Source organism: Physeter macrocephalus, chromosome 11 (assembly GCF_002837175.3).
Source record: "Physeter macrocephalus isolate SW-GA chromosome 11, ASM283717v5, whole genome shotgun sequence".
Lineage (NCBI taxonomy): Eukaryota > Metazoa > Chordata > Mammalia > Artiodactyla > Physeteridae > Physeter > Physeter macrocephalus.
Window position 1 is genome coordinate 2,440,281 of NC_041224.1, and position 22,564 is coordinate 2,462,844.

The 22,564-nt window shown below is 45.0% G+C and overlaps 1 protein-coding gene and 2 long non-coding RNA genes across 9 annotated transcripts in view; 1 reads left to right on the plus strand and 2 right to left on the minus strand.

Moving 5' to 3' along the window:
* The window catches only part of LOC114487255 (uncharacterized), a 364,849-nt gene extending 355,742 nt beyond the window's left edge, over positions 1-9,107 (minus strand). For all 3 annotated transcript variants that reach the window (XR_008618448.1, XR_008618447.1, XR_008618446.1), the window contains exon 1: positions 9,035-9,107. This is a non-coding gene — a long non-coding RNA (uncharacterized lncRNA). The remainder of the gene's footprint in view (positions 1-9,034) is intronic.
* Positions 9,108-12,388: 3,281 nt separating this feature from the next.
* Positions 12,389-19,763, minus strand: TENT5A (terminal nucleotidyltransferase 5A). 4 transcript variants are annotated; one of them, XM_028496518.2, is made up of 3 exons: positions 19,715-19,763; positions 18,298-18,856; positions 12,389-17,193 (listed from the first exon to the last, which is right to left on the minus strand). In XM_028496518.2, exons 1-3 carry the CDS (start codon positions 19,717-19,719, stop codon positions 16,417-16,419), a joined length of 1,341 nt encoding a protein of 446 aa, XP_028352319.1. In that variant the 5' UTR covers positions 19,720-19,763; the 3' UTR covers positions 12,389-16,416. The 4 variants fall into 4 exon arrangements, with proteins under 4 accessions (XP_028352319.1, XP_023988770.1, XP_023988772.1 ...); XM_024133002.2 differs by lacking the exon at positions 19,715-19,763 and adding an exon at positions 19,046-19,379; XM_024133004.3 differs by lacking the exon at positions 19,715-19,763 and adding an exon at positions 19,251-19,270.
* Positions 19,764-19,815: 52 nt separating this feature from the next.
* LOC114487180 (uncharacterized) overlaps positions 19,816-22,564 on the plus strand; it is a 116,424-nt gene continuing 113,675 nt past the window's right edge. For both annotated transcript variants that reach the window (XR_003681991.2, XR_003681992.2), the window contains exon 1: positions 19,816-20,253. This is a non-coding gene — a long non-coding RNA (uncharacterized lncRNA). The remainder of the gene's footprint in view (positions 20,254-22,564) is intronic.

The following is a 22,564-nucleotide window of genomic DNA, read 5'->3' on the forward strand; positions in this document are numbered from 1 at the left end:
CTTTTATAGTGTCTGGCCTTACATTTAGGCCTTTAATCCATTTTCAGTTTATTTTTGTGTATGGTGTTAGGAAGTGTTCTAATTTCATTCTTTGACATGAAGCTGTCCAGTTTTCCCAGCACCACTTATTGAAGAGGCTGTCTTTTCTCCATTGTATATTCTTGCCTCCTTTATCAAAAATAAGGTGACCATATGTGCATGGGTTTATCTCTGGGCTTTCTATCCTGTTCCATTGATCTATATTTCTGTTTTGGGGCCAGTACCATACTCTCTTGATTACTATAGCTTTGCAGTATAGTTTGAAGTTAGAGAGCCTGATTCCTTCGGCTCCGTTTTTCTTTCTCAAGATTGCTCTGGCTATTCGGGGTCTTTTGTGTTTCCATACAAATTGTGAAATTTAAAAATAGAAATTCTAAGATTTTTTCCCTGCTCCAGAAAGGTTATCATGCTAACCCAACTTTGAAAACTCCTGGAGTCAGAATGTGAACTGTTTAGATAATAGCTCTGAAGTTCCAAGTGATTAGACAGCACACTAGTCAGGAACAGATGAAAAGTGCTAAGGTTTGAGGAAGTATGGTATTTACTTAATCTTTTTCTTTTTTTAATCATTTAGCAAACAACAGGGACTTTTGGAATAGAAGGAGGCCTTGGAAATTTTAGGTAAAATTTTCTCTACTTTGGTATCAGCCATGCAAGTAATTTGTTTCAAATATCAGTTAAAATACAGCAATTCATGAAGCATTTCTCTTTTTAATAAATTCGATTGGGTCCCAGAAAGTCCCCATAATGAGCTCCACCTAGTTGCTTGTACTCAGTGATACTTCCTGGAGGCACTGTGCATTGGTCAGGATTACCACCTTGCAAGCCACCATGGGGGTTAAATCCTCTGGAGTTGGCCCACTGCTCTCCCACTTACAGTCTGTATCTTTAGGTAACTACTGAGCTTCTTTCAGTTTCTACTCCTGAAAATGGTGCCAATAATGATGTCTGACTCATAGGTTGTTTTGAGGAGTCAACGAAGGATGTAAAGTTCTCAGCACCATGCCTGCCCTGAAATGAGTGCTCAACTAATGTTAACCACCAATTTCTGTTGCTATTGTTGTTATAGAAAAAGGAAGAATTACATTTTTAAATTTGAGAGACGAGTCAAAAATACATGTCCTGCCTGTTAACGTTATTCTTTCAGTCAAGATCAAGTCAAAAAACTAGCCCATTCCCCATCCAATCTCAGGCTCCCAGCTTCCCACTCCTCCATCCCAGCCCACCCTCAAGTTATTTGTAAGAGGGGCAGCTGAGGTGTAGAGAAGCAAATAACAAAGCTGATTAATGACAAAGGCTGTACTGAAATTACAGAACTAGATGCACAACAGAAATACCAGTGTATTTTGGAGTAAGAAGATGGGGTTCATCATTTTCCTCTTATGTAAATTGGGAGTCATACTATAATTCTTAATGCTCTTGTGTAATGCAAATCAAAATATATGTAATATATTGTTTGTTACACAAGTGTAAGGTGGTCATGCAAAAATGTTTTCTCACTAGACAAAATGTGTGAAGTCACCATACCAGTGGTTCCCACACTTCTCTGTGCCTCAAAATCACCCACAGAGCTGGTTAGAAATAGAGATGTGCAAGGAAAGCGAGTTCTGTAACAAGGTCCTGAGGAGATCCTGATACATGGGAAACTGAGACTCTCTGTGGTACCACTTTATAAGACAGACAAGTGAGAAAAACAGGCATACATTCATACATCCTCCACAGGTTCCTGACAATCAGATCTCCCTTGCATCAGTAAAATTTGGTAAGAAAACTACATATTGAGTACTTCAAACATGTATTGAAGGACTTCCCTGGTGGCACAGTGGTTAAAAACCCACCTGCCAATGCAGGGCACATGGGTTTGAGCCCTGGTCTGGGAATATCCCACATGCCGTGGAGCAACTAAGCCCGTGCGTCACAACTACAGAGCGTGTGCTCTACAGCCCGCAAGGCACAACTACTGAGCCCACGTGCCACAACTACTGAAGCCCATGCACCCAGAGCCCGTGCTCTGCCACAAGATAAGCACCGCAATGAGAAGCCCGCGCACCACAACAAAGAGTAGCCCCCGCTCGCTGCAACTAAAGAAAGCCTGTGTGCAGCAACGAAGACCCAATGCAGCCAAAAATAAAATAAATAACTTTATTTAAAAAAAACACATATTGAAGAAAATGCACTGACAACCCCAAACACTTGATTAGGTCACCAACCAAAAGGGGGCGAGACTTAATCAATGAGTCCCTTAAATGCTTTCCACACACCCTAGAGAGCAGAGGGTTGGCCACTCACGAGTAAAACCAAACACTGGTCTATTCTTACTTCCCCACCTGCAATTCATAGTCTGCATATAAGCTGCCCAGTACCTGTCAATCATTCATTCCATAAACATTCATTAAGCTCTGTATTAGCAACTGGGGGTGCAGTGTTGAGCAAACAGCTCTTGGGGTCTGGAACCGTTTGGGCAGGTTCATTCTAGTCTTGGTGACAATCTACAACATGAATTACTTGAAGTACTGATGTTTTAAAGTTTTCAGATTTAAAACATATTACAGCTGTTAAAAGAAATGTTATACCCATTATCTCATTAAGTCGGTATAGCAACGACCTAAGTTATTTAGAGTTATTTACTACTAGTTCATTTTTACATTGAGGAAACAAAAATCCAAAGAGGTTAAGTACCTTGTCTAAAGTTAAATATGCTGTAAGCGGTGGGACCAGAATTCTATCCTGAAAGTTTGACCCCATCTTCTGAGCCCTTTCAGCCCTGCAACCTTGCCATTGCTGGCCCTTCCCGTCCCGGGGCTGATGATGGCTGGAGATGAGGAGCAGAAAGTGAGGCTCCGGGCATCAGGCTCCCACAAAGCCTACTTTGCTCTCAATGCTTCTGTCTGGTTGCATTACAAAAAGCAGAAACTGCTCCAGACATCTCACTCATAAAGGGTTTAAATGCAGAAAGAGGGTACATACAAAATCTTTGGAAGGTTTGAGAGAAGGGAAGGCAGAGGGCCCTACTGGACTCTTGGTTTTAAAATAACACAGCCATGGGGCTTCCCTGGTGGCGCAGTGGTTGAGAGTCCGCCTGCCGATGCAGGGGACGCGGGTTCGTGCCCCAGTCCGGGAAGATCCCACAGGCCGCGGAGCGGCTGGGCCTGTGAGCCATGGCCGCTGAGCCTGCGCGTCCGGAGCCTGTGCTCCACAAAGGTAGAGGCCACAGCAGTGAGAGGCCCACGTACCGCAAAAATAATAATAATAAAATAAAATAAAATAAAATCACACAGCCATAGCTTCAATCTAGAGTTCCAGAAAACTACTGTTGTCACCAATACACACAGCTCCAGGACCTTGGTATCACAGTGACATAAGAAAGGCCTTTCTGCCACATTTCATGCAACTGCCTCCTACTGGCAAAACCACAGCCCGAGTTGCAAGGGAGTCTGGTAAATGGAATTTTTTGTCTTCCAATTCCTGGGATAGAGGGGAGAATACAGGAAGATGGGAAGAGATGTCAAGTGCCAATCAATAACGTTCAACACTAATTTTTCTTTCCTTGATTTTTCTTTCCTGCATGGCTCCTATCCTCCTGCAATTTTCCACTTTCTCTTTAAATTCAACTCTATTTTCTTGACATACTGAAATAATCCCTCAGTGGTCTCTTCCCTACTCCTGTGACGATATTGCATGGTCAAATACAAACCCTGACCACCTTCTCCCTCTCTTTCTGAGTCAGCACCCCACCTGTTGCCCAATCCACTCTACCTTTGGAATTGGCTGAAGCACCCCCTGTAGGACAGGAGACCTATTCTCCTGAACAGCCACTCAGGGGCCAGACAGACAACTGGAAATGTAGAAGAGGTAGTTCCCCAAGGGCTAAAACTTGACCAGTAGGAAAAGGAGGACAAGGAGATAAATTTCCCTTCCTTTCTCTCCCCTATGTACTACTCCAAGGTACAATGCCTCCTTTCAAACTTTCTGGAGGATTCTCTCCTGCTGTTTGAACAAGCTTGCTGAATTAGCTATTGTGTTGCTTTGTGAAACCCTGTGATGCAGTAGCCAGCATGGTGACACACTGGGTTGCAACAAATTACACCTGTTCCTTACCTCAGCATCCTGTCGTTGCATCTGGCAAATAAACCCTCAGGATCATAATCACTGCCTCAGGCTCTGCTTTCTAGAAAGTCTAGGCTAAGTGACATAGATTGGGCACTATTGGCATCTGCAAAGCAGGGGTTCTGAGCAGAGCTGTGCTTCAGAAACACTATGTAAAAATTATAGATGTTCTTGCATCACTCGAGGCTAAATAAAAATCACATGAATGGGTTTCCTTAAGTGTCATCTTAGAAATACATCAACTAGTACTAGTACAGAACTAGAATCCAGGTCCTCAGCTCTGGTCTTGCCCTTCGCCCCCAATCACCCTCGACTATTTACCAAGTGACAAAGAATCCTGTTGACATTGTGTATTGAGAAAGGCTTGTGACATCATTAGGCAGACACCGCAGACTAGGAGAAAAATGCTAAGGAACGTTTCGGGCGGCAAAAGTAAACAGGTGTGATCAGCCTGCAGCACAAGAAAACTAATGAACATTTCAGGAATTATAGAAATGTATTCAGAGTTTTGTCGGAGGTTAGCATGCCTCATTACACTCTTTACCTTTCCTTTCAGACATTTTCTTCAAAATAAGAAGAAGAAGAAAAAAAAAAAAAACCCAGATTCAAAAGCAGCCAGCTGGTAGCAAGCACTGTCAGTAAGACGTGATGTAAGCCAGGCTAATTGATCACTTTTTAAAGATTAAGTGGCCCATTCTCTGTAATAGGACATACGGAAAACAGCTTTGACAGCACTGAAGTAGTTTGCTGAATTCTGAGTGCAAACTAAAAATTTAAATCATGCTTATTTTTTGTCAGGTAATCCACTCACAATAGGCAATTTACGTGATCTCATCGTATAAGAAAAGCTCAGATGCTCTTCCTGAATCTTCTACCTGCTGTGTTGCTATGATGCACCTGCCATTTGGAAAGATGGTTGATAGAGGGGGTAGAAGGACCTGGATACCAATTTGCCTTGTGTGGCTCAAGCAGAAATAGTCTCCCTCTGGGTAATCACTGAACAAGTTCTAAAGGCCTTTATGTCTTATATACAAGCTCTGTCTCTCTGGGTCTCATTTTTTTTTACCTTAAAAGTGAGATTATCATAATACCCTTTAAACTAATTCTCAGGATTATTTTGATGATTAAATGGAAAACATATTTAATCAAATTGAACATGTACTACTGATATTATACACTGTCTGTAAGGCCTGCTATCGTAGAACAGGCACGTCTGTTCACAGATGTTCACATCGTAGAACCACTTTTTCTTAGGGTTCACGCTAACTCAGCTGGGTTGTGCCGCGCATTCTTTCTCCTGCTCTTAAGGTCAGAGGATGGAGAGAAACTGCAGCACTGACCATCCACAGCCAAGGGTGAGAGGTAGGAGCGGGTGGAGAGGTTAGGACAGAGCAAAGAACGTGAAGTTCAAGACTCGCCCTGGAATCCTCCCTCTTCTCCCTTCCAGCTGGAGAGCTAGAACTCAATCCCTCCTAAATTCCATTTCTTACTCAGTAAAGTGGTGAAAATATTGGTACTATTAGCTATTAACAAGATGATAGATGATGTATGTCAAGTGCTAAGCATCCTGACCCCAAGGAAGAACTCAACAAACGTCACGTCCTCCCTCCAAATGGCCTGGAAAGATCTCTCTCTCTCTCTCTCTCTCTCTCTCTCTCACACACACACACACACACACACACACTCACACACACACACACACACAGGACGGGGAGCCAGAGCAGTGGAAGACTTCTCATGGAGTTGGGAGTCAGAATCCTGGCATGCACATACTGTCAAAGTTGTCCTTTCATGGAAATGAGGAAAAACTATCTCTTTATATGCCCATCTTTTAGAGATTTCCTCAACTGGCTCTTCAAACCTTGAGTTGATTCAGAAGCCCCATGCCTACCTGCTTTATAATGGAGCTTTATATGAAATGCTCAGTACTTTTTATATCATGCTGTTTCACTTCTCTCGACCAATTTCCCTCCCAACATCCCTTCTCATGAAAATCGCCATGGCTTAAGTGGTTTGGGACTTAGGACGAGATGGAGAGAGTTCAAGTTGGTTTTAATGAATACAAGTGACAATAATGAAAGTCTGAAACTAATTTTTAAATGATTTCTTGAAGTCCGGGATCCTTATTGCACCAGATCTTCAACATCTTTGGCAAGGCTTCTCATTTTAGGTGAGGTTCTATAAACCTCACCTGAAACCAGAAGCCTCACCGTGACCATATGCAACAACGCGGCAGGCACGGGGTCTGACAACACAACAGCATTCTGCAACTGGGACACTCCTGAAACGTCAACAACAAATGGTCATGACACGTATAATGCCCCAGGACAGGACTGTTTGTTCCGTGAGGCTTGACCAGCTGAAGATGCCAGTGGAAACGCCAACAGTCTCATCAGCTGAAAGGGCTAATGAACACGCTTCCCTTTATACATTGGCCCCTACCCTTACTTCAAATAGGAGACAGACCTCAGTCTCTGTACTCATTGTCTGGAAAACTTCTCTCAGGGATTCCTGAGTTCTGAGAGATGTAGCAGGTGATGAAAAAGAGACTAGTCACGGCCCAGGACAACTGATGTCCTCAGTTTACCGGGCTGCCAGATAAGGTTTGATTTGGGAACAAAGAGAACAGACCCATGGGCACTAGAAGATGGGCTTCCTGTCACTATTGTCCTAAGCACCAGGCCACATAAATGCTGTCCACACAAGCTGGCCCACTGTTCTCAACTGCTTGATCACAGGAACCAAGAAGAGGTTTGAAGACTCCTGCCCTAAACATCCCCACAGACACCATCTCTTTCCTATCGTTTGGTGCTCCATTCCTACCTCAAGACTAGAATTTTTCCACCCGGGTCTCCTCTGGACCCCTTCCATGAGGACCCCTTCCTCTGGACCCCTTCTTACATCTTCTTTAACACCTTCCCCAATAGATAATTTCGCTGCACCTCTCATCCTCAGCCAAATGGGATTTGGTCATTCATTCACTCACCAAAATTTAACAAGCATATCCTGCATAGTAGGCGTTACTTCGGACCCTAAGAACGTGGTGGTAAATTAGACAAAGTTCTTGGCCTTTATGGAACTTCATTCTATGGTGACAAATAAACCATAAATCAAGAAATAAATCCATTTATAATACAATTTCAGGTAGAGACAGATGTACTGATAATATGCATCTAAAATTAGGATAAAGGCTTAGAGTAACTTGGTAAGAATGCTAGAGGGAAACTATTTTAAGTAGGAGGCTCTCTCTGAGAAACTAACATTTCAATAACTGATGATGGTAATAATAATAATAATAATAAAGTGAGGGTACAAGAGATGCAAAAATCTGGAGAAAGAGCTTTCCAAGGAGCTGGAACAACCAGCAGATGCTCTAAAGTGGGAACGAGCTTGGCCACTCATAGTTTGGCAAATTCACTGCTGCTTTGTGTTTTATTTGTTTGTTCATATCCCTGTTTCACTTTTCAATTAAGACTGCTAGTGAAAGGAGCCAGCTTTGTACAACCCTTTGTAACTCTTCACAGAGCATCAAGCCAAGGGCATGAGAAAGTATTTATTAAATGTTTTGATGATGGTGAAAGCTGTGGATTTCTCATACCCAATGCAGGCCAGGGGAGTACATAAATAACCAATGACAGTTAGAAATGTTCCTTAAATAAGATCTCTACCCTGACAAAACAAATACCCAGACTGACAACACAACCGGTGCTACACAAATTGGGAGGGGGGTAAGGTCTGGGGTGCGTGGTGCGTTTGGTGCGTTAGAAGCATCTGAGAAAAGGACTTTCACAGCTCTGGAGAAAAAAAAAGCAGCAAAGACTAAGCTGTAATAACTTCAAGATGACAGTTAACCAGACACGGTTACATAAGAAACATTCAAGGGAATTTTAATGTGCTGCAGCAAACAGGATTATAGGGCAATAAAATTTCAAGGTGCATTCTAGTTAAGCCCCAAAGATTTTCACAGTGGTTTTGAAAAGAGGACGCAAGTGTCCAGAAGCTTAGGGAGAATTTTTGCTTCCCTCTACAGAAATTGCAAAACACCTACTTTTTATCCTTTCCTGCCCAAACAAGCAAATGGCTAGTGCCTGTCCACACAGGGGCTACCTGTGGGGAGACCTGCCTCTGAAAGCTCCCAAGAAGGCACATTTCAAGGGCTACTACCCTCATCCAGACTCTCCATTAGTCCACAGGGCTCTGTATGGTACCCCATGCAGAGCTAAGCCTCGTGAGTAATTAACCCCAGGGTAGCTGAAAAAATTAAATTTCAGCAAGTAAGTTCTACTTGTAAGTTGAACCTAGCCTTCTAAAGGTCAATGGACCAGTCCTTTCACTTCTTTTGGGTCTCAGAGTCTAGCACAGGCTAAACACATAAAAGGCATTCAGCAAATGTTTAATGAATGAACCATGTTTCAAAGGGTTTGCTGCTACACATACTCTCTGTGAATGCAGTGAGTGTTTCATGGTACCTGAAGTTAGATATTAACAAGTTATAAAGTGTTCTGGACTCTAACTGTATACTAGGAAACTTTTTCAGCCTTATTTTGTACTCCCATATAGGTTATAGGGTTACCTGATAAAATACAGGACTCCCAGTTAAATCTGAATCTCAGATAAATACAGATAAGTTTTCAATATAAGTATGTCCAAAATATTGCATGGGACATACTTAACACTTAAAAAAATTATGGCTTCTCTGAATTTCAAATTTAACTGGACATTGTGTATTTTTATTTACAAAATCTGGCAATTCTAATTCAGCCTTTGGGCCTTGAACCTGATTGAATTTGTTTTTCTCTGATAACTGGACTCTAAAATGCAGATATTTTAATACTTTTTTATTATTTCCTATTAAAATAAAGAACAAATGAAGCATGATCGTCTTTACCTTATTGGCAGAGATATACAGGAAGATACTCCAGACCTTATGCAATTCAGAATTAATGCACAGAATGGCGTTATCCATAGTGCCTAGTGTAGCTCGTTATGTTGAATTTTGCTAAAAGAAGAAAAAAAAAAGAATAGGGTTTCAGCCGTTTTCTAATGACATGGCCAGATGATGCCACAAAATCTTGGCATTACTGATAAGTACACACTGTACTGGAAAATCAATAGTTTCTGAAGGGGATCCTGAAGGGAACTTTCCATTATGGAGGTTAGAAATAACTTAACCCCACACTCATAAATTCCTGCAGGTGGGGTGTTCCATGTCCCTCAGCAGAAAGCACAGGCCTTGTCCTAACTTCATAAACAGCAAAGCTGGAATGACTGCTTTTAAAAACTACTAAGGGCATCTATTTTTGAAAACAGCATTTTTCAATGATTTTTAATGCCAGTGATTGAGGTGAGAAGGTAAACATAAGAACAGCTGTCCCTTCACTTTAAGAAAACCTGATATGCTGGAAGAGCTTAGGTAAGCAGGTAAATTGTGAAAGTGGTTATTTATATTCAATAATAATTCATTTCAACACTCCATGAACTATTAGGCTCCCCTGGCATTTAGAAAAAAATCATATCATTTACTCCCTCGCAAAGAGTTCCTCAACAACTCCCCAGGGCTTTCTGTATATTAGGGCAATGAAATTTTAGTCTCTTGCTCATTTCAAAACTCCACATTTATAGATATCGACACAATGGTTTGTAGTTACATTTAGTATTCCCTTTCCTTAAAACTCTAAGGTAATATGAACTTCTCCTGCTATTCTACAGAAAAACACTTGCCTATAACTCAGCTCTCTTCAACCCGTTTCCTTTTCTCCAAAACTTGTAGATAAAGCTTCTCTAAAACTTTGGAGTAAAACACATCATTTTATTTTTACTGGTTCATACGCTCTCCTAACACTTTAAGTATGGTAGACATTAAAAAAATAAAACTCACTATTCTTCATTTTACAAATGGAGTCACTTCCCTAGAAATAGCAAAGAAGAATCACTGTCTTCACTTTTTAATAAATGTTTTATTTGAGAATAGTTTTAGATTTACAGAAAAATTGTGAAGAGAGTACAGAGAGTTTGCATATACCCTACACCCCCTTTCCCCACTGTTAATATCCTACATTAGCATGCTACATTTGCCATAACTAATAAACAGATATAAAAATGTCATTATTTCAGGAATACACTACTTTATTCAGATTCCCTTAGATTTTACCTAATGTCCTTTTCTGCTCCAGATCCCGTCCAAGATACCACATGACATTTTGTTGTCATGTCTCCTTAAGGCTCCTCTTGGCTGTAGCAGTTTTCAGATTTTCCTTGTTTTGATGATTTAAGGAATACTAGTCTGCTATTTTATAGAATGCCCCTCAATTTAAATTTGTCCGATGCTCTTCTCATAATTAGACATTATGGGTTTGGGGAGGAAGATTGCAGAGGTAAACTGCCATTTTCACCACGCCATAACTATCTGTTATCTTCATGATTTATCACTGGTGATGGGGACCATGGTCCCGTGGCTCAGACGGTCTGTCAGGTCTCTACACTGGTGCAGTTGCTCTTTTCTCACCATTTTCCATGCCCAGCCCGTGCTTAAGAGGTAAGGAATTAAACTCCACCTCCTGGAGTGAGCAGTATGTACATGGATTATTTGTAATTCTGCACAGGAAATTTATCTTTTTGCCTCCATTTATTTGTTTATTTATGCAATCATCTATTTCTGTGTGGATGCATGGATATTTTACACTTTGCATTATAATCCAATACGACTTATTTTTTGCTCAAATTGTGCTAGCTTGGCCATTGGAGTTCTTTCAGGTGGCCCCTGTGTCCTTTTGACATGCCCCTCACCCCGCATCATTGTGGGGGTTTTTTTGTTTTTTGTTTTTTGGCACACCCTTTCTTTCTGGAACTGTAAGATTATCCAGGTTCCTCTGGTATATTCCTTGCCCCATCCCTTGATCCAGCCATTTGTCAAAGGTGGCCTAGAGCACAGCATTAGAAACCAAGACCTGGGCCTTGCTGGTGAAAGCCCCTGTCATTTTAAAATCATTTCTCCTCCCCGCCTCCTGCTTGACTGTATCTGCTATTAGACCACAGGACATTCACATTATTTCAAACTTGGTTCTAAGAAGGAAATTACAGTTTAATTTCTTAGGTATCTGATGATTTTAACAGTTCTTATTCTACTTTATATTTTAAAACTATGATTTTAATTTCCTTGTTTTTGCTTTCTGGGTATTAATTTCTTGTGTTTTGTTTTTCTTCTTAAAGCCACTGAATGTTAAGGTAGTAAGATTCCTAAGGAAAAGAAGGGTGTGTTACTTCTCTCCAGGTTTAGCTAGGTGCAGTCTGGTAATTCAACTAGAAATAGCAGGGTGTACCTAAGTCCAGGAGGAGCTTAATATATACTGTCCTTATTCAACCCTGGCTGAAAAAGGACTCTGTGATGACCACAGACATGCAAGGATGGTTGTAAAAAAATGAAGAGGTTGCAACAAAGGAAGAAGAGAGTGACACACAAATAACACTCCCAAACCAAATAACCACCGTGTATTTTATGATGTATATGACAGAAAACTGGCTTTGAATACCAGGAATGGCTCTTTCATAGCCGCAGCGTCAAGCATGTATTCTGTCCAACGTCAGAACTTTCAACGGTTTTAAACGCCACAAGGATGTCCTATAATAGCTGAGGCTTACCAAATTCTCATGCTACTAGTGCTGAGAAAGTCTCCAAAATGACACAAAGAAGAAAAATTAATAAATAAATAAATGGATGCTCCCTGGCAATCTGAACAGGTGAGATTACCTACTTGAAATGCTCATCAAAAGGGCAACATCTTTGCACCCAGCATATGCATACACAGCACAACAGATTAGATCCTGTGATTGCTCCTCCTTCCACTTAGTGCCTCTTCCAAAACTCCCTTCCTCCCGAGGCAAACACTCTGAATAACACTACAGAGCCTCCGATGGATGATATGTATAAAACCAGGGATGACTGAATCCCTGGTTGATGACTGAATCACAACACTCACGCTACTCCTAAAAACCAAGGCCCCCTCAGGGCTACAGCAAACCTACAGTCCAGAGCCAGGAGCCTCTACCGATCCTGGAAAACAGCTCTGACTGGGTCACTTAACACGGCTAAGCTCACAACCAGATTCAAAATGTTGGCACCCATTATCTAGATTCTAATGGAGCTTACTGAGCCAGTCAGAGATGGCTTCATCTTTTCTCATGGACACAGGTTGGATTGAGATATGGTCTTTAGCCAGCACAGAGATGGAAAACAACGCACAAATCAATAGAAAAAAATAACTTCTTTTTATTTACAAAAAAAAAAAAATCCAAATATTGGATGCTGTAAACAAAATTCACAATCTGTTCCCTCTAGCGCTGATTCAAATAAGTCAGTTTTTAAGAGTCCATTCTCCAGCAACTCCTTTTCTGCCTGTGACACAGACTAAAGTGAAAGTATTCCAAAAGAGTGACCCCAGGTGCGGCGTGCTGCAATCAGGGCCTCTTGGAGCAGGCGATGGTTGTAGAGAGGTCGGAGAGAGAGACAGCCAGCGGGCAGAGCATCCTCCATTCTGCAAGGATTTGCAGCCAGTCTCGCCAAGTTACTTGACATCTTCCAACTTTGTACTTTGACCATGTACTTTGTTAGCAAGCCATTATTACGACAAAGTATTACACAGAGATTCTTTCTTAGCGCTGAAAAGGCTATACTATAAGAGATCATAAAGAAATACTATATTCCAACAGGTGGTATATATGAAATTACTTTTTTCTTTTTTTTTTGGCTTTTTGGTTTCATCTAACACACGCTGTCTTCAAACAACAAAAAGGCCTATTTTCGAACTGCTGACAGCTTTTAACATAATACATTTCATTTACAAAATAGTTCACAATATTTATTTGACAAGCATTGCATTGAAAACAACTTTACGCACAATAAGGCAACCTACGATCAGCAAACAGAAAGGGGTGGCAAAAAAACGGTATGTTCACTTCTCTTGGCGTTTCCTCCTTGGCTTGGCTTACAGACATTCTTTCATCCTTGCAATTTTGGAGCCATGTTAAAACAATCCACCCAATACGAAAGTGAGCAAACACTTGATCCCGTTTCTGGAAGGGAAAAGTCCATCTTGATGTAGGACGTCTTGAGGCAACGAGATTTTACTGCAAATGAAGTCAACTTGTTAAAAGGGCACTGTCACAGGTGAAGTGTTCCCTGACATGCCAGGCTGAACAGGTGAGAAGAGACTCCAGAAGATAAAAAACTTCTTCCTGCTTTAAAGTAACAGCACACTCGACCAGATAAACACAAAGGTAAGCAAATCACAGGCACTAATCAGGAATTGAGAGCTGTCCTTTTCTCTGACCTATGACACACGGCTCTCGCTCACCAGACATTCAAATGTTTAGGCCACACATCCACAAAGAGAGACATATATTCCACTGTTTGTTCAACTACACATGCACAAGACTATAGTACATACAAAAGGGAAATAAATTATATAAATCTTAAAGTAAATGTTGAAGGTTGTCTTGAGTACAGCCTGTTCTATCTGAATGCCAGGTGTTGGCATTTCCAACTATGCTACCAGCCCCAGAGTAAGCAAGAAAAGAACATAAAAAAATATCTGAGAAAACAAATGAAAAGCGTATTTTCCAAGAAGGCCCCTCCAAACAAAAATCTGTGTCATAAAATAACACCAGGTTGTTGCTATGGCAGAGCCAGAGACCTCCAGATTCTTTCTGAAATAGTGGACGACTCATCGGTCAAGAGTTAGGATGAGAAGAAGGCAGATCACCAGCTACTCCTCCTCTGTTCCCGAGCATTCCCTTAGTTTTCTTTTAGGAAACATCCAAACAGGTAAGGAGGCGGAGCTCTGGTTGCTGACAGTTAAGTATCAGGCTTAATCTGCAAATGGAATATTTCCTGGGAATTTACAATGAATTTTTCAAACCCAGGGCTGGAGTGAGGGAGTCTGAGCCAACGTGGGAGAAGAAAGAGTTCCCTACGTAACAGTGAGTGGCAGTGCAGTAGCTGTTACAGCTCGGACAGAATTCACAGGGACGCTGCTACAGCAAACCCATCAAGTTCCGGTTAAGGCTTCAAAGAAAGATGCACAAGAAAGGTAGTGCGGATGGATTAAACCAGCTTTGAGCATCTGAGGGATGCCCAGATAACAAATAAATTACACTGCCAGTAGGATGACGCTAGTTTCTTCCCCAATCCCTCTTTAACTGATGCAAAAATCTGGTTGACTCTTCACAGGAACGATCAGAGTAAGCAGTCATCCACTAGACTTGGTAGGGATTGTGTAGCTGTTTCACAATACAAAGGGAAGGTTTTCGGGTGTTAGATTTGTTTTTAACAAATACATTTTCAAAGACCAGTGTCCAAAGGAACTGAGGGCTGAGAGAAGGGATGGGTTTAGGATTAGCTGTCACTGAACTGAAACAGTAATGCCAGTTCATTTCACAAAGGTGTAACTGGTCTCTCGGGAAACAGAAAATAAAGTTGGATCTGACTGAATGCAAAGTGAGTGAATTTAAAGTACAGTACTAAATACTTAAATGCAGTGTGACAAACAGATCAAAGATGTTTCATATTGGCATGAATTTATAAAATTTTATATATAATATATATTTCATATATAAATTTTAAGTAATCGTGCAAATACTCTTTAAAAAGGGTCATTTCACATTTACTAAATTCTAGTGGTCCTGGAATGCACAATGCATTCATTTAAAAATTCATTTAAATATTATTAAGTAGTGTTCAGATCACCAGAAATTCTTTTTAGCAGTCAGGGATTTAAACAGACTATCACTGATCCATGATCCACTGGATTATACACCATGGAGGTATGCAAGTATTACAAAAAGTAAAAGGGCTCAAACTATCAAAATGGCAGTTTAGTATAAAAAAAGAGTGCTCTGCCAAACAAATATTCTCCCATTTGTGGAATTCTATGACTCACAAAAAAAAAAAAAGAAAAAAAAAGAAAAAGAAAAAAAAGGAAAAAAAAAACCTCACTAAAAATGTATAATCTCTGCTCTTCCTATCAAATATATTAATTGTTTTCCTCCTTCATTCGCTTTAATTTTTTTAGATGTGGGTTTTAATTCATCACTGTAATATGCCCACGTCTCATGTCATCCTGTTGAAAACATAAAAGCACACAGTATTTAAACATTTCCTATATGCTACATTTTTCTAGACCATAATCAATGTATTGTGTGTATATACACATATCACAAATATGTATATATATACACATAATATACACACACATACACATGTACCTAGGATAATATCACACCAACAAGGTTAATTTTATACAAGTATTTGTCAAGAAAAAATAGGGCATCTCCTCCACCATTCACAAGCTTATGTGTTGTTTTATGTTCTTCTTGAGTCCCTGATAAAATAGTCATTAAACCATAAAATTTTTCCACTTCAAATTTTCAGAAGGCAACAGGCACTTTGATGTATATTGGTGTGTAACAAATATAGTAACTCTTTATATATTCTACTATTTCTTTTCTACTTGGGTATTTTTATCTGTTAAATCTTTGGTCCTTGAGCATACTTTCTTTGCTACAGCTGTTTTTGCTTGCATTTTCACATTTAAAAAATGCGAGCTATGCACGCAGCTGGAAATAATGGATTGTGTCATCATAAGTTCTGCTGCTTGTTATGAGAACTGCACCCTACTACTGCTCATTTGGAGCAAGCCGTTTCTATTAGCGCAATGCGAGAGTTCCACAGAAAGCACTTGCTACAAGCCTCAGATAGTAATCCCCATGTTGGAGTCCCCCTTCCTCCTGTACAGTTGTTACTATCTGAACTCCTGAATTGATAATTTCGTTGGAGTGAGACCTTTTTTCCTCTGTATTTTCCCTTTTGTGAATTCCGCCTTATAAGAAACTCTCCACTTGTCTTTTTTCCCTATGGCAAAGCTATGGGAGCAGGTACTGCAAACCCATATTGTCATCAAGCTTTTTTTCCCTTGTCATTTTAGGAGAACCTGGTTGTTTTTAATGACAGGTCTCTTTTGTTTCAGGACAGAATCCAGCTGGGTAGGAGAATGAGGAGGGAGGGTTGGCGGTGGTGGTGGGGTGGGTTATTTTGAGATCATGCTCCCGTACCTAGGAAAAGATCCACAAGCTTTGCCAAGTTTAAAACCAGGAGCAGATCATCACTGCACAAAACATATCCCTAATCATGGCTGGGTCACTCCGCCTTTTTCTTTTTTCTTTTTTTTTCCTATCTTGTCTGAAATGGCTTCCCCACAGGACACTTTTAAATGATTCCTAATTGCAAGGTAGCCAAGTGGAGTATGTCTGTTGCTGGCATGTGAACACTGGCTGGACCTGTGCAATGTAGTAATTGCTAAAGTTGGCATCTGCTACATACGGGGCTGGCTGGTAATAGCAAGTGACATTAGCCACGTTAGGGATGACATTTTGGTCAGCGAGCACCCGGATAGCCAGCATTGTGATCAGGTTTAAAGTCTGTCTTCTTTCATGTCCCATCAGGCACACGGTACTCTCATTCACCACTCCATGAAGGGTCATGAGATAGTCATACTTGCGGTCTTCCAAGCCCACGAAGTGGTTCTGCAAATAGGACTCCAGTTTTCTCTGTTGCTCTCCAATGTCTGAGAAATCGATGAAAAACCTAGAACACATATACCTCTGAAGGGTCTTGATCTCATCAGAGGCAGGCCTAAAGCCCCTCACTAAGAGGTTGCAGTACTTAAGCAGGCCTCCCCCTCTGATTTCCTCCGGGTTCCGGGTGGCAATGATCTTGTTACAAAGGTGATCAAAGGCTTCGTGGAAATCGCCATAGACACTCTCCCCGATTATTGTGGGGTGAAACGTTTCAGTCATTGGGTTCTCTGAACATTCGTAAAAGAGGAGAAGAGAGTCTAATTTGATCTGAAAAGAATCTACACTAAATTCAAACTGCCTCCGGAGGGAATCCACAAATTTCAGTTCCACATTTTTGCCACTGTTGTTTGACAGGGATATAAGACTCCATCGGTCGGAGTCATTGCACACTTTAACCATTTTCTGCACATAAGCTTCCTACAATTTAAAAGACAAAACAAGAAGATGAGCAAACCTAGAAAAAAATAATCAATAAATAAGTACATCCTCGTCACAGCTGAGAATTATTTTGCTCCTTCCCTTTTGTCAGGTTTCAGCAAAGCACTACCTGCAGGCTTAAACATTAAACAGTCTTCTCAAAACAACAACAACACAAAGAAATACATTTAACGAGTGGTTTTGCCGTCTGGGAAAGAGACTAGAAATAATGGTGTGAGGCTTTTGGCAGACATAGCACACACAGTACTAAGAGGTTCTGCTGTCATGCCTGACTCTCGAAATGTTATTTTTTGAGAATGATCTTATAGGTACAATATTCACACAATATCACCACAATATTCAAAAGACAGAAGGGCCTACAGGGAAAAGTTGGTCTGCCTCTCACCCTTGTCCCTAGTCACCTAGTTCCCCTCCTGCTGAGGGAACCGATAGGATCTGTATCTTCCCGGTCCCCCCAGGGCTTCTGCAGCTAAAATCAAATATGAACGAAATTAAGACATTCTGGGAGGCTGGTTCCTCGGATAATTTCAACTAATTGTATAAAAAAAGCTTTGGACCAAAGTGGGGAGGAGGGGACCCATTATATCCCGAACACATGAACCAACCTGGAGAAGCACCATATATATGCTTAACACACGGCGTCACGTGAAGGCAGCTAGGAAATCTATTCACATTCTCCAATACAATAATAAGAACATTGACTAGCCTCTGCTGCAGGCTGCTCTTTTCCCAGAGACTAAATCATCAAATGACTCAAAAAAAAAAAAAAAAAAGGTTCACATCACTTCACTCTTCCACTTATCAGAATCTCCTCTGGACACGACTCAATCAAGGAAAGCCAAGAGTTAAAAAATGAGAAGGAAGAGAAAGCAGGGCAGAGGAGGAAGCAGAAGACTTGGAAGCTGAAGCAGCTAAAAGACTCAACACAGTCCACGCACCTTGGTTTACTCAGGAAAAAACTCAAAAGCAAAATCAGCCAGGGCGCCCACCTGGGTCCGGGCCGCAGACGTGCGCCCCTCTGCCCGCCGCGCCGCCCCCGCGCCCGGCCCGCCGCCGCCCCCGGCCCCTCTCGGGGAGCTTTACCTTGAGCGTGAGTGGTGTGATCTTCTCTTTGTTCACCCCTTCGGGTAAGAAGTCCAACAGGCAGTCCAGCACGACGTCCTTCACAGTCTGAAACTCCTCTTCCCCGCGCAGGTCGGCGCAGAAGATGAGGTCCAGATCCTTGTAGCCCAGGCCGCTGTCCTGGTGCAGGACGTGGCTGGCGGCCGAGCCGTTGAGGCGCACGTCGCGGACGCCGATGCGCTTCTCAGCCAGGCGCCGCCGCACCACCTTCACGATCAGGCTGGGCTGCAGCTCGAGCGTGGGGAAGTTGCCGCGCCCGTGGATCGGGATGGTCTCGCTCAGGATGCCGTCCAGCCGCTGCACTTGCTCCCAGTTCAGCACGTTGCAGTGCGCCGTGGGGCTTTCGCAATAGTCCAAGCAGTGCCCGCCGAAGCCGCCGCCGCCGCCGAAGTCGCCGCCGCTAAAGTCGCCGGCCAGGGGGATGTAAGGGCCGCCGGCCAGCTCGTCCTCGGCCATGGCAAAGTACCCTTCGCCTTCCGCCATGAAGTGCCCGCCGAACGCCACTGGGCCCTGGTCGGTCCTAAAAGAGAACAGGGGGAAGGAGCGCGCTGAGACGCGCGGCGGACAGGCGGCCAGGGGCCCGAGGAGGAAGGAGCGCGCCCCCTCCCCGCTTCGTCCCCCGCCTCGGGGGCTCCCCGGAGACTCTCCCTCCCCAGGCCCCCGCGGCCTCCGGCCCGCGCGCGCCGCGCCCCGCAGAGCAGCCCCGCACCAAAAGTATCTCTGATGCATCTGGAAAGCGCAAGCGGGAGTCCCGTCTGTGTCACCTGGAGGCGGCCGCCCCTTCGACGAGCGCGGCGAGCGAGAAACTGCGAGGCGGCAACACTTCAGGAGCCGCGAGTGCGCTCCCGGCAGCGGCGAGCGACTTAGTCCTTCCCAGACCCCCGCCGCCCGCGCCGGCCACTCCCGCCCCTCACCCCGCCCGCGCCGCCTCAGCCGCGGTGGTCCCGGAGGTGGCGGCTCCTGCTGCCGCCGCCGCCGCCGCCGCCGCCGCCGCACACGCTCCCGTCTCTGGAGCTTTAGCAGTTGTGCTGGGGAAATGTCCTCAGTACTTTTTTTATACCGGGGCCTCTCTGCGCTTCCGGGGCCCGGCGCCGCAAGCTCGCCACACCCTCCTCATCTGCATAGGGCGCCGCCCCCACCCGCCCGGCGGCCGGAGCCCTGCGGATCCTAGCGCTGCAGCGGCGGGCCGGGTCCCCGGAGCGGGAAGCCGGCGGCGGTTCCCGTGTGCACCGATGTGCATAGACATATATTTGATGTATGGACCCCCCCCACCCCTCTTTTTTTCCCCCCAACGACGAAACACTTCCGATGCCTCAAGTGTTCTAAATGGCCCTCACAACTGGTTCCCGGCTAAAGTCGCGCGACTGCAGCAACTTACAACATAAAATTCTCGCCGTTTATGGCGCATCATTGTAGCTTAATGACGGGGCTCCAGAGGTTCTTTCGCCTCCCCCCCCTTTTAAACTGTGTGGTGTAGGACTAGGCCGTTTACTCCGTTAATAAACCAGGCCTCAGAGGGAACTAAAACGTCCACTTCCCCGTGCCAATCAGGCGCCGCGCGTAAGGGGCAGGACAAGCTCTCCGGGTTTCGATTCTCGAAATCTCGGGCGCCGCGGGGAACTCCGGGCGAGCCCACGGAACGCGGGGGCGGGGCCGAGCGTGAGTCCGTCTCCCGCGCACGGGCGGCTCGGGGCGGCCGGGGGCGCGGCGCGCGTCCCCGACCGGACGCTCCGGCGCGTTAGGCGGCCCGGCGGGCGCGCGGCCGGTGGCCAAGAGCGAGACGGGCCCGGAGCGCGGCGCAGGAAACGCGCGGCCGCCGGGTCGCGCGAAGGGCCGCTGCGCGGGGCCGGACGCTCGGCGGCGCGCTCTCTCGCCGACAAGTGAGGAGGCGAAGCGAGGTCGTCGTCGGTCGCTCAGGTTTGCCTTTTTCAAGTGAATGCGAATATCAGTGTGACACGAGCTAGTTTTCCACGACCCGCGATAGTACGAGTTCAAAGGACACAAGCGTTCCTCCCCCAGCCCCTCAACTTCAGTCGCCTCGGCGGCACGAAAGGATTGTAGCATTATGTCCGCGCGCGCTCGCACCCATGTCTTTGCCAGAAAGCGCGCCCTTTCTTCGGGCCGTCAATCCCGCCCGCTAGCTGCCTCTTTCCAAACTGAGAGTAGCTTTCCTTCGCGTAGAGGCTGGTGGGGGGGCAGGGGAGGGTTGGGAGGGGGAGGGAGGGGGTCGTAGGGAGGGAAAGGGGAGCGAGGGAGGCGCCTGGGAAGCTGAATACTCCCGCCCGTGGCCCCGCGCGACCCCAGCCGCCCGGCCTGTGAGGGAGGACGGCCCGCCCCCTCCAAACTGGGGGAGCCCCGGCCTCGTCACCGAAGCAGCGCGCCGGGGAGGGGGCCGGTCACCCGCGGAGCGTCCAGCTGCGTGGCAACGCCGCCCCCTGCCGGTGCCCTGCGGAGCTGCGTTCCCAAAGCGGAGGAACCGGCTGGACCTCAGACGCAGGCCCTGATCCCTCAGCGCCGGCCTCCACGGTGGGGTGGCCGGGGAAGGGACCCTAGGACGACCAACCACCCAATTCTCCCAGGCCCGTCGCTTCCCCAGAAGCACATTCATGTGTCCAGCCACCCATGCATAGATGCATCCATTCTGCTCCGGCATTCAGAAGAAGTACATATAGGTCTGTGGCTTGACCACCTGTTATGTGCCAGGCACCAAGCTGAGTGCTGAGGATTTCAGAATTACTGCGTTTCAAGCAGTCTAGTGGGCGTGACAGGCAAGGAGAGAACCATGCTTCAGCTGTGCATGTGTTATGAGAGAGGAACGATGTGACACAGAACAGCAGTGGGCTCCCTAGGATCAGGGGAACTGGGGAGAAGACCGGAGGAGAGATGTCCTTTGGATCGGATCATGAAAAGTGGATTTTTCTTGGTAGTTGAGGAAGAAGGAGAAAAGCACTGTCAGCAAAGGGAAGAGTGTAAAAGAATTAGAGTTTGAGCAAGGCTGTATAGACCACCATGGTAAGAAAGGAGATTGGGGCGTTTCCAGGAACTTACTGGGCACCTCTGGGCCGTACTCTGCTTAGGTCTTTACACCTAGCACCTCATTTAATCTTCAGTTGAGAAGATATTCTTCTCAGTTGAGAAGGGATTTGGAAACAGAGGAACTGGGGGGGGGGGAGAGATTTGCCCCTTTCATGGCTAATAAGTGGTGAGGTCAGGCCTTGAACCCAACCCATTTCTCTGGGAGTGCTGTTTAGCCATCTTTTGCAGGAATGGGATACCTGTAGCTTACCAGTACCTCCCATTGGAAGGCAAGACAAGTACAGCAGCAAAAACGATTTGAAAGAAAAAGAAAAGGCCTGTTAAAAGTGCTTCTCTCAGGGCTTCCCTGGTGGCGCAGTGGTTGAGAGTCCACCTGCCGATGCAGGGGACACGGGTTCGTGCCCCGGTCCGCGGAGATCCCACATGCCACGGAGCGGCTGGGCCTATGAGCCATGGCCGCAACGGGAGAGGCCACAACAGTGAGAGGCCCGTGTACAGGAAAGAAAAAAAAAAAAAAAAAAAAGTGCTTCTCTCAAAGGCTAATATGAATTCTGCCCCTGAAAACAAGGGCAAAGGAGTAGATCATGTATTAGGTACACTGCACTAAAAAAAAATGAAGGGGTTAGCCCCGCTGCCATTATTTTGTACTTAAACCCTTTTTCAAAAAAAAAGTGGGAAAAAAAAGTCAGAAGAGTCTCAGAGCCTCTGAGCACCGGGGCTTCGCGTATGCCCAGGATGTTGTTCTGTAGGACTAAAGGGATCTGCATTTCAGCACGTTGCCCATGTGATCCTAACACGGGCCCAGCCACACTCTACACCGAACTGACAAGGGCCACTGCAGCCTGGTTCTCTAGGTGGGCACCCTCTCCCCAGCAGAGGCTGCTATTTTCTGCCCAGCTGCTCTCATGGCCTCCCCCCAAGAGTGGAGGGCATGGCTGAGAGGCAGAACTGAAGCCTGAGGCCAGATACAAACTGCGAGGCATCGGACCCTGTACAAGAGGAAAAGATGAGTCCCAGCAGTAGTGGGGCAAGACCCCTTCTCTCAAGCTGCCAGGGCTTTGTGGCTGACACTCTTCCCTGACCCTTTAACAACGCATTTCCCATCCCCATCCGGATTCTCCCTTCATAGCAACCTTCCAAATCCCCATAATCAAGACCCACTGCCTCCTGCCCTGGGACATCTGGGATCTCT

What these genes read in the sequence shown, in the direction of transcription:
- TENT5A (XM_024133002.2), bottom strand. Translation starts at nt 19,065, where the DNA reads ATGCATCAGAGATACTTTTG. An exon ending in ATGCATCAGAGATACTTTTG is followed by an intron (nt 18,857 to 19,045) that starts GTGCGGGGCTGC and finishes GTTCTCTTTTAG; the next exon opens with GACCGACCAGGGCCCAGTGG. An exon ending in TCACACCACTCACGCTCAAG is followed by an intron (nt 17,194 to 18,297) that starts GTAAAGCTCCCC and finishes TTTAAATTGTAG; the next exon opens with GAAGCTTATGTGCAGAAAAT.